This window comes from Aptenodytes forsteri, unplaced genomic scaffold (assembly GCF_000699145.1).
Source record: "Aptenodytes forsteri isolate BGI_AS27 unplaced genomic scaffold, ASM69914v1 Scaffold280, whole genome shotgun sequence".
NCBI classification, from domain to species: domain Eukaryota; kingdom Metazoa; phylum Chordata; class Aves; order Sphenisciformes; family Spheniscidae; genus Aptenodytes; species Aptenodytes forsteri.
Genome location: NW_008796042.1, coordinates 1,995,193 through 2,006,445, shown reverse-complemented (window position 1 = coordinate 2,006,445; position 11,253 = coordinate 1,995,193). Strand labels below are relative to the sequence as shown.

At 44.3% G+C, this 11,253-nt stretch overlaps 1 protein-coding gene across 1 annotated transcript; it reads right to left on the bottom strand.

Annotated features, from left to right (window-relative positions):
* Positions 1-2,526: 2,526 nt before the first annotated feature.
* Positions 2,527-10,980, bottom strand: CUNH2orf71 (chromosome unknown C2orf71 homolog). Its single transcript, XM_019473728.1, has 3 exons — positions 9,401-10,980; positions 6,887-9,094; positions 2,527-2,656 (listed from the first exon to the last, which is right to left on the bottom strand). Exons 1-3 carry the CDS (start codon positions 10,978-10,980, stop codon positions 2,527-2,529), a joined length of 3,918 nt encoding a protein of 1,305 aa, XP_019329273.1.
* Positions 10,981-11,253: the final 273 nt, after the last annotated feature.

Sequence of the window (11,253 nt, the reverse complement as noted above, 5' to 3'; positions counted from 1 at the left end):
TCCAGAAATGTTGTATTCATGAAAAATGGAAGTGTTGTCCAAAAAACCTGTAAAAAAAAAAAGTGTTGTGTTTTTTTTTTAAAAAGTGGCCAGCCAAACTATCATTTCCTGCATACTATAGTTACTCTTTATCTCATGCTTGCAATACAAATTGAAGGTCAACACCTTATTTGCATTAGTCCTGTACATTAACCGTACTGAAGAGAATCCATTAGTTGTATATAGTCATGAGTTCGTATTACAAACTTGTAGATCCCTCCTGGAGAAGCTCTGTTTCCTGAATGCAGTGCTCAGTTTGCTGCAGCATCCTTAGGGTAGCATCAGAATCCTTCAGCAGCTGCAGCGTTTAGGTGGGGTTGTGTTTGCAACGAGCCTCCTGATGACCACAGCCTGAGTCAAAGCTGGGAGAGATGCTGTGGTAGGATGCCAGCTCATGTACCACGTCTTCAGGGGAGCCAGGTTTTCGGGGAAAGATGCTTTGGCTGACTCCATGTCCAGCTAGCACACGTGTGAGGAGGTTTCCAGCTTGATTGCTGAAGTGAAGTGTTGCTCCATGTGCTGCTGTAGCTTTTACACCACAGAAGAATTTGGCGCTTGGGGGATACAAATAAATACTTTCTCTTACCACCCACCATGGATGCTGGGAAATTTAAGCACGAAACCATAAAGAGGTAAAATGATTGTAGTAGCTGAGCAGAAGCTGTCCTCCCACTCTGTTACATTTTCATCTTCAAAGCTACATTTAGGGATGCAAGGTCCTGGTTTTCTGCTGTCACGTTTTTGGTCTGTCTCTATTCTGGGTGGTTACTGCCAGCAGAAGAGAGACCCCCAAAATGCCTGCAAGTGTATTTGTATTTTTATGCAGCTGGGAGAGAACTACACTTCTGATGAGGGGGAAGACTGGCCTGCAGAGTTTGCCCTGCTGATGATCTTTGCAGCACCTCCCTTGTGATTTCCCAATTTAATAGGGGATGGTGCATCTGCCTGTGTGATTACGAGGTGGATCTGTTGACATCTCCTAGCTGTACGCTATGGGTATGGCTGCTTTGCCACCTCAAGCTCACAAACCCCTGACGATCCAAAGCATCTGTTCACTGCGAGTTACTTCTTTCTATTCAGTACCTCACCTGAAATACGACAATTTAAGTTTTCCTTGTGTCTGTGTCATAAAATGGCACTGGGATAATTGGAGAAGGATGGTTGTGATTAAGGCACTGGACTAAAACTCAGGAGTTCAGTATCCAAAGGGGTCCCTTGTACGGCATAAGACAAGCCTCAGTTCCCCCATCATGAAGGTGGTCTGGAAGGGTTAAAAATCCTGTGTGAAGGTGAAGTGCCCAGCTACCACCATCATGAAAACTGTAGGAAAAATTAAAACTATTCCTATCAAAATAGGACTACAAATGGCTTTTTTTCTGGATCTTGTTCTGTACTAAAGTTGCGTATGAAAACACATCAAATTAAATTAATTAAAATTACATTAATTAAAAGTTGCATTCTAATTCTGATGATAAATTAGTTAGGTGAGCAAGATCCAGTAAATTCTGAAACGGTATTCCAGTGGGTGCTGTAAAAGCCTAGGATTAATCGACTGTAAATAACTTGTGTTTTTATTAACAAGAATCAGTCTAGACTCTTCAGTGAAATTACAAAAAAATCCCGTCAAACTGCATAAATCAGAAAGAATATAAACCTGTTTGGGGGAGAACAGGATTCTCTATGCTAGCATTCTCTTAAAAAAACAAACAAACAAACATGTCCTTAGGTGCCTCAGGATTTATAATGTTGTTTGATTGGGCTATTACAAAACTACTCTAATCAGAATTAAGCCTTGTACCCTGGAAACTAGAGGTCATGAGATTACATGATAATCAAAGGTGATTTAGAAGATCAAAGCCTTTTTGAGGGAATAAGATCCCTAATTTTATTCCTTTAAAAGGGGTTATTTTGTTTTAACTTGTATTTGACCTTATTCTCTCTCTGCACGTTGATAAATACCTAGTGTAAATATGTGACTTTGCTGAAGCCGTTGATGTTTTTGCAATAATACTCAATTGGTTCAGGATTTTACCTCCCCTCCCCGCCCCGGAAATGTCACAACAGCAGCTTTTTACCTAACTGAAACTGTGATGCTTCCTGAATAAATAACATGTCAAATAATGATAATTTCTGAAAGTTTTTTTCACTCCTTTAGCTAAACAGTGAAACAAAGGACTTGGCTACAGGTCCTGTCTTTATCGAATCAGTTTGCCTCGGACTCACCCAACTGCAGAGTATTTCTTTCGCTCAGTGTAAATCTTTGGATTGCATTTCATGGTTTAACTCAAAGGAGAAGCAGCTGGCTACCACTCTGCTGACATTTCCTTGGGTTGTTGGGGCCAGTTTGGAGTTTTAGATGCAATGCCATCATATTGTTTCCTTGCAAGAAAAAATGAAGCCACGTTTTGGAGGCTTGGGTAAGGCTGCTTCCTCCCTCTGGGGCCTCTGGCCTTGCTTGTGCCTCTGCCTTCGTGGGTGCTTCTGCTGTCAGTCCCTCTGCAGCCCCTGGCCCACGACATAGAGCTCGGGGTGGGAAGCGGATCTGTTGGACTCTTTGATTTCGGGGACGCAAGGGCTGTTCCAAGAGTCGCCTGCTTTTCTAGGGCTCTCCTCCAAGCTGCAGAAGGAAAGATGCTTAAGTTAAGAGGCTAATGAATTGTGACTTTTAAAAACAGCGCTGATTAGACCACGTTAACCCATAAAGCACAAATGCTGCACGATACTGTGTCATTCCCTGTCTCCTCCTGTATATATGCTCTTTATATGCACCATCCAGATTTTATTCTTGTGATGCCAAATGCACTGTACCGTCCCCTCCCAAAACTCTCTTGGGAAGCAAATATTTCATATGTTTAACAGGGGATCAGTATGAATCTGGGTTCACTTGCAGATAGAGACAGATTTGAGAGAAAAGTCTTGTTCCAGACTCCGCTGGAGGGAAGGTCTTACCTCTGTTACGCATCTGCTTAGCGTAGTTACAGTGATTTCTGAGTATGCCAACATGACCGTGGGATGTGTATTCTGGTGGTATAAATCTGCCATTCTGGAGACAGAACAACTGAGACACAGAATGTGTAAATGATGTTCCTGAGGTCGCACTGGCAATCTCTAGGGGCACAGGGACTTTATGAATCAAGATTGATATTAGCAGTGGAACTAGTCATGAAAATCTGACGCCATGGGCCTTCGTGCTGGAATGTGCCCTGTGTTGCTGTAACTAATTAAAGTGGTTTAAACTCAACATGAGGAAATATTCCAAAGTTATCTGGGAATTATTATTGTATTTTAAGTACATAAACTGCTAAACTGAATTAACTTTCAACTGCAGACAACCTGTTATGTTCCTATTCTGACTGCTAGGACTTTAATAATTTGAACTGCTGAATGAAGAGATTTATGATACATGACCAGTCATGAAACTAATCCAGATTCAAATATCCCCCGATTGTAGGTCTCACTTGGGCTGCTTGCTTTGGGCCTGGTTCAGTCAGCCCAATCCATTCTCAAGCCCTCCTTGAACAATATCTTAAAAGCAATAGCGTTTAATCTTCTACCTCTGCTCTACCTCTTGGGAGATTAGCAGTCTCAATGAAATATTATTTTGTTTAACTGCATATTACAGATTATATACGTGTGTGTATCTATATATATAGATACAGAAATCCTATTACAGATTAACAGTAGTTCTATTAGCAGAGCAACTGTACATGTTATGCCTTGATAAGATGCCAATAACTGCTGATTGCTGTCAAATGACCAAGCTTCGAAACCAGCAAAGTTAGCTCAGTCTATCCATCCACAGGCTGTCCAAATGGGAACCAGTTGTACCGACTTGAGCACTGAAACCTGAAACTGAAACTCTTGTCCAGGTACCCTAAGACTAAACACAAAAGCTCTAGCTCCAGCCCTAGTTAGGGCTAACGATGTTTTAAGCCCTGATATTCCTTAGAGCATGGGATGGGCAGGAGACATGCTTGGGAAAGGAGCGCTTTTTGCCTTCTAGGGGAGCAGCGAGTGTACAGGAGACATGTAAATCTGCGCACACCACTGACAGGTACTGCCTGGCAATGCCAGCTAGCAAAATGAGATGGAAGTTGCCTCTTTTTTTTGGTGTTTCTGCTAAAATGGGGCGGGTGGGAGAGGGCACTCAGCTGCCTGAGGAGGAACATGTTGCTTGTACAAGCTCCTATCTTTAGCAATCTGCTTCTCAGCAAATGGATGTTTTAATTGGGCATGGAAAAAGTGGAGGGATATATCCCGGAGTTTGGGAGCATGGGAGAAACTGGCTAACTCACTGATTTTCAAAATGTTTTACCTATAAAAGAGTGATGCTATTGCAGGTTTGCCTCTGTCTCCTCTCCCTCCTGTGACTAGTGCTTGAAGCTGCTAATAACACACAAACCCCCCACACAGACAAAAAAAAAAAAGGCATTGCTATATTTGGAGAGGAGAGGTAGAGCAAGGGAAGGAATGAAGGAGAGGAGACTGACAGCTGGGTGGGAATAGCTTGTGAATTTGAGACCAGATGCAAACATGGCCAGAATGAGGAGGTTTAGGTATACAACATCTGGTTTAGAGAGACAGTTTGAAATTTCCCTCTGTCAGCTGAATGAATTGCAAAGCAGAGGAAGCCCTGAATACTTAATGAACTTGAAGGAGAAAGATGGATCAGAGTGTGGTAGTTTGTCTGTTATGGCATCTGCTGTAAAAGCAGGGCTCAGCATCAGTGCATAGGGATGTGGTGCTCACAGATGTGGCAGCTGCTCCGGTCCTCAGCGGGAGGAGACGACCAGCAGGGATGTGAGGAGCTTTCAGAGCTTTTGCCACGTGGGGATTCCTAAAATGGTCCTTCTCTGCCTGTCAGCACATTTGCTGTGATATTCGTATTAGGCCATTCAGTGCAAGGTCTGTAAAAGTTTACTCCAGGCAGCTTATTTTAAGTGTAAGAAAACAGACAGTAGTGTATTGCATCTTAAATCACTGCATGTGGTAATTAATGGGCTAAATTTCCCTTTTGCTTATATTACTATAAATTTAGACTAAGTCAGTAGGACTACTTTTGATGTCCATTTGTGTCACTGGTAAGCTGAATTTGGCTCAGGATATATTTCGTTCTTCCAGAATGCTGTATATCATAACACTAGGATATAAAATTTTTTTCATGAAAGGGATGATTTTATTTACAGTGGGTTTTTTATATTACTCTCTATGCTCTGACAGACTACAATAGAAAGATAATACACCCCATTGAAGCATAAATTAGCTAACAATTTATAATAGACTGGTTTTAAAATTGATCCATAAAACTGCCAGGGCTTTTGTCTTGCAAGGTTTGACATAAAGCCTCTTTCGAAAACATCTATTTCTGCTAGCCAGCACTGGAGTAGACAAAGCTGACTTCACACAGTACATAACAACAGAAAACCCAGCAACAATGTACAGGACTTTTAAGAAATCTTCAAATGTCAGAATATAATGTAATATTAGAACTGGGAATGCAAAACGGTTTGCCTTTCCCAGTGTTTTTTGCATGTTTTGTTCAGCACGTTCCTCTATTGTCAGTGTGGGAAACTTGGTCCTTATTCTGTCTTTGGGGAGGGAATGCCTGGACACCTGACTTCAGTGTCCACGACTGTCCCTGTACTCGCAACGCACTAAGTGCTCGTGCACTTACAAGTGCAATTTTATCTCCTGTTAGGGTTGGTCTTGCAATCCCTACTCATGGGGATGACTCATGTGATTTCAGCTGTTCTGTGGCAAGAGTAAAAATACTCCTCACATGAGGAAAGGTTACCTGAGAAGGGTCTTAATCCTCTTGTGTAGCTTGGAGCTTAATGGACTTAAACATCCTAAGATGCTAAGAAACTAGAATAACAACACTTTGTACTTCCAGGCTGTTACACTGATCTTTGAGTATTCCCAAATACCCATTTCTGTTTCCCAGCTGGTTTTGTGATTTTTTTTTTTTTTTTTTTTTGAGTGGTAGAAAAAATTTAAAGCTAAGCCCAGATTTTTTAAAAATGGCCACCAATGGTTGCAAACATGGAATTGGCATGTGTTGATGCTTCAATTTCTTTAAACTGAGTTTTTCAGAGCAATGAACCTCCAGAAGCCATGGGAGGTTTTTCCACTTTGAAAATTGGGCTTGGGCTGTGGACCCGTCAGACTTGAAATCAGCACCTAGATCTGAAAGCCTAAACAAGAAGCTCAAGATTTCAAAAATATATTTTTTTATAATTACGTCCATACAGATCCTTGCCTACACATTATCTGTCTGTCATTCTTGCCAGCTGATTTGAAACACTTTAATACAGATTTCAGCTGCACAGTTTACTGGCTTAGAGGCTGATGTTAGGAACGATACCCTTCCTCTTGGTCCAAGCCTACCTTCTCATGGTTATTTAAAGACGTTTATAACCTGAGGGTTACTCCAGAGCTTTTAAGAATTAAATGTGGATGTCCTTAGCTCCCATGCAAATAAGGGGAGTTCTGTGCCATGAAACCAACACTGAATTTTCCCTGGGGTGCCTGTCACAGCAGATTTGTAAGTGTAAGGCTTGAGCAAGCCATGGAAAGTTAACTCTTCGCTTTATTCAGACTGGCAGTCTACTGAAATCTGGGGCAAGACAATAGAATAGAATAGAATATTTCAGTTGGAAGGGACCTACAATGATCATCTAGTCCAACTACAATGGACTAGATGCCTTTGTCCAGGCATCTGTTCTGCACGTGAACAGGGCACTTTTCTGGGAAATCTCTTAACAACATTAAATTCCCATCCAGAGTTTAGAGAGCCAATGCAGTGCTATACTTCTGCTTCCTTCGCCTAAAGTGGAAATTTTCTTACCTTGCTTGGTTAAGCGCGGGTTCGCTGCTGGCTGTTACGGGAGCTGGAGGACGAAACTGGACCCCTGGTCGGCGGTCAGAGAAACTTCTTCTCACGAATGGCTGAGGATTGGCAGCGCTCAGGGACAGCTTTCTGGTTCGGTCTCCGGGCTGCCGGAAAAGCGGACTGCTCTTTTGGGAAAGCGGTGAAGCTTCAGGCTGGCTGGTCACCTCTGCAGCAGGTTTGGTGGGTACCAGTGGAGGTCTGGCTTCGAATAAGGAAGAGGTGGCTGGGCAAAATATTGAATGGACATTGCTGCTCCACTTGGAGGAGGAGAGCTGGTGCTCGTCCCCAGCATCCAGCCCAGCTCTCGGCCCCTTGTAGGAGCAGGATGGGGAGGTTGGTGGGGAGGGCGCGGTGGGGAATGGAGGGGGGCTTGCATCTCGGCGGTAGGCTGGGGAGCCCAGCAGCCGGTGGGGCGTTGGCGAGCTTTGCTTGTGCCCCATGGGAGGGCTGAGTGGTTTTCTCTGGGGTGGTGGAGAGGGCAGCTTCTTCTGCAAGGGTGGGCTGGGCACCCTGGGACTGGAGGGGGGACTGGGTTTCCTCTGCATGGTGGGTGAGCTCGGTTGCGGGTTGCTAAAAGCCTGCAGAGAGTGTCTGTGGTGTGTTGCGGGGCTGAAAATCCGTTTCTCAGTTGGTGGAGAAGAAGGAGGAGTTCTCGTTGGGGAGACCCTCCTGGCAAATGCTGAGCCTTTTTCGTTTTTCCTGAGTGAATCAGGAGAACTGCGCTTCTGGTATTGCACTGAAGTTGCAAGTGAATTGGGCTCTTTGCTCTCTGAGCTGTTGCTGTGTGGTTTTGAAACCCCACTGGGATTTTGAAGAGGAATAATTTTATGGGTTTGCTTGTACAAATCCGCAGCCTCTTTTCTCTGGGTTGCCAATATCTCCTCCTGGCTAGGGATGTGCACGTTGGTAGGGTTCAGCTCCAGTGAGTACCTCTGCAGTTTCTTGTCCCCTGCTCCGGTATTCCTTAGACCTTTATTAGCGATCGCACTGGGGCCGCTGATATTTTTATTTGGCAATAAGTCAATGGACTGAAGGGAGGCTTTCATTTTTGGGGGAACTTGTGATCTCTTAGTAGCATGAAATTCTGTTTTGGTGAGCTTTTTGGCATCTTCTGAAGAGCTTCCTTCTATTCTTGCAGCTTCTTCAGGCTCAGATAAGTCAAAAGAAGCATCCATTAACATTTCAGGTGGTGGTGGTGGCAGGTTCTCGATGTCTTCATCAGTCTCTTCCTTTGTGTCCTTCTTGCTTAATTCTGCAGCTGGTGCAGGAGGAAAGGCATTTGGAAAGCTAGAAGAAACTCCACTGGTGTTTGAAGGGTTTGTGTCTTCTACTGGTGAAATACGATGCTTAAGATTTAAAGGTGCCAGGCCTCTCTGAAGGGGAATGGTGGGTGGGATGACTGGAAGTCCAAATTTTCTGATGCACTTTATTGGTCCTAAAGATCTTAAAGTTGCGTCTTTTACAAGATCATCAGTAGGACTGAATGTTTCAATAAGCTTTTTGACTGACTGTCTGGGGGCACAGCTGCTGCCACTGAGCGTTTGTGCTCCAGGGGGCTCCTTTTCTTTGCCTCCTGATGTCTTCTGGGTGGGCACAGTAGCTCTTAATGGCTTCCTGCCTCTTTTTTCATCCAGGTGATGCGCAGGATTTTGATCAACCGTGAACAAAGGGACTTTATCCTGGTTAGGCAGGATACTGAAGTTTTTTGAGAGGCACGCCTTCAGTTTGCTAGAGGACCTAGATGTAATTTGGTCATCCTGCAAATAAGGTGCTGTTCTTGATTTCCAAGGCTCTGGATTGTTACCTGTATCCTTCTTTCCATAAAACATTTCCAGCCTTTTGCTGAGCTCTTTTTGAGTTCTCTGAAGCTCTAGGAGGGTCGGGTCCTCTGCGTGGCTTCTGAGGGACTCCTCTGACCTGGACCGTCGTTGTTTCCCGAAGGTTTTCTGGCTGCCCATTGCTGTACTGGGCCTTGTTGTTAGGACTGCTCTTCCGCTCTCATCCTCTATCCATTCTTTACGCCCGGATTTAGCTGGAACGAACTTGATTTTTTCACTGATAGCATCTTTCATCTTCAGAATAATTTCCTCTGTCTCTGCATTCTCCGTCCTCTTTATGGACTGCCTTTGTGTGTTATCAGTGACTGCAGGCGAAGACAGGGGCCTCCTCGGCAGAGCATCCTTCCCCATTTCTGATAAGCTTGTATTGTCATCATCCTCCGCCCGGATTTAGCTGGAACGAACTTGATTTTTTCACTGATAGCATCTTTCATCTTCAGAATAATTTCCTCTGTCTCTGCATTCTCCGTCCTCTTTATGGACTGCCTTTGTGTGTTATCAGTGACTGCAGGCGAAGACAGGGGCCTCCTCGGCAGAGCATCCTTCCCCATTTCTGATAAGCTTGTATTGTCATCATCCTCCCCCAGGGTGCTCCTTCATCGTTGTGTTATCAGTGACTGCAGGCGAAGACAGGGGCCTCCTCGGCAGAGCATCCTTCCCCATTTCTGATAAGCTTGTGTTGTCATCATCCTCCCCCAGGGTGCTCCCTTCATCGTCGTCGTCATCATCATCATCATCAGAAGGAAAATCTGTTGATTCACAGATTTTTAAATGTTCACCTTCCTGAGTAGAGTCAGACTGGCCGGAGTTATAGGAATGGCTTCTGCTCAAGCTTGCATATTGGGGCATGGTAAAAATGCCTTCTGGTACTCCACCCTGACAAGAAGTTGTGTCCCTGCTCTGTACGGATGAATAAAATGTATCTTTAAAATGCCTTTCTAGTGCACAGTCATGGGATGTGGCTGTGCCCGGTGATACTGTCCCATCACGCACGTGCTCCAGTGTTGTGGCATGCTTTTGGGACAGATGTCCACGTGCACAGGAATCACGGCTTGCTTGTCCTCCATGCTGGCTGAGAGCACTGAACTCTTTGAGGGATTCATTGTCCACACCAATGCCACTGTCCTCAGAATAGAGAGTCCTGTCATCACCGTGAGACTGAGGGGATCCCACTGTTGAGGCTTCAAGCAGCTTTACCGTCCGTAGCAGGCGCTCATCAAAGCTTTGCTTTGCTTTCAGTTTTCCTTCCAAGTTGTTTGCAGCAGACTGCAGGTAGCTGCATGTCTCCTGCAGGGCGTCGGAGGTGAGGGAGGCCAGCATCCCACTCAGTAACTGCATCTTATTGACCGTGTACTGCAGCAGTTGTTGCAGAAGATCAGGGTGCTCCTTCAAATCACCTTTTTCTGCTGGCCATGCCAGATTCCCACCTACGTCTTTGAGAAGATTTTCCCCGTCATTGGCAATTTCTTCCAAGAGCTGGTTGATTTCATCAAAGCGAAGCACAAGGAAGCTTACCATCTGCTGTAGGAAGAGCTGAGTTTGGGTAGCCTGGTTGGCCATGTGAAGTATAGTTTCATACTTGGAGAGGTTGGGATTTAAGTAGGCGTATGCACTCTGATGAGCCTTAACAAGCAGTTCTGGGAAATCTACCTTTTCCTCTGTCTCGCACAGGGCCAAAATGGACTTTTCTCTAATTTTGCGAGGTCGACCTTGCTTTGCCAGCTTATGATTTTTTTGCTTCTTTCCTTTCTTTGGGATTTGCTTTGCATTGCTTTCATTCTTGTCATCCCAAATGAAAGCTGATGCTTCTGATTCACAGGAGCTTTGCTTTCTGATCTGTATGGCCTCAGTGATGTGTTTTTGAGACTCAATCAGTTTGGACATAATGATGTCAGCATCTCTGGCTGTCCTCTCAATTTTCTTGTCTTCCCTGGAAATCTGGGGATCTGAATGAGCCTTGGAAGATAACTGCAAATTATCATTTTCGTCCTGCTCTGATAGTTTATCCTCCTTTTCTCTCAGGTAGTCTTTCCTCTGGATCCCACATTGGTGGAATTCATTAGTATTGTAGCAAGATGAACCTCTAACCAGCAGAGGGATTCCTTTATGTCCTGGATCAATACGCAAAATACTTTTGGGTTTATTCAACGCATTAAGACCACTTCTTGCAATAGTATTAGCAATCTCACTGTGAGAAGGTGTGCAGCCCATCCTTCCTCCGTCTTTGGCTTTCTTTTTGATTAAAAATCCAGATGAACTAGGGAAAACACAACAAAGAATCGAACTCACTGTTTCATCCCGATCCACAGACTGGCCTTTTTCTCATGAGTTTTCCATCATGATCCCAGTTTTGTTGTCAGTTTTCATTGTTGTTTGCCTTGAAATCTCACGTGCTTACTGTCTAGGATCTGCTCTTGAAGTTGTGCACTGTCCCATTGTACGTTCCAACTCAGGTTTTCTTCTTCGATTCAAAAAAGGAGTGTG

What these genes read in the sequence shown, in the direction of transcription:
- CUNH2orf71 (XM_019473728.1), bottom strand. Translation starts at nt 10,980, where the DNA reads ATGGGCTGCACACCTTCTCACAGTGAGATTGCTAATACTATTGCAAGA. An exon ending in GCTCTGCCGAGGAGGCCCCT is followed by an intron (nt 9,095 to 9,400) that starts GTCTTCGCCTGC and finishes TCTGCCGAGGAG; the next exon opens with GCCCCTGTCTTCGCCTGCAG. An exon ending in CCCGCGCTTAACCAAGCAAG is followed by an intron (nt 2,657 to 6,886) that starts GTAAGAAAATTT and finishes TTCCTTCTGCAG; the next exon opens with CTTGGAGGAGAGCCCTAGAA.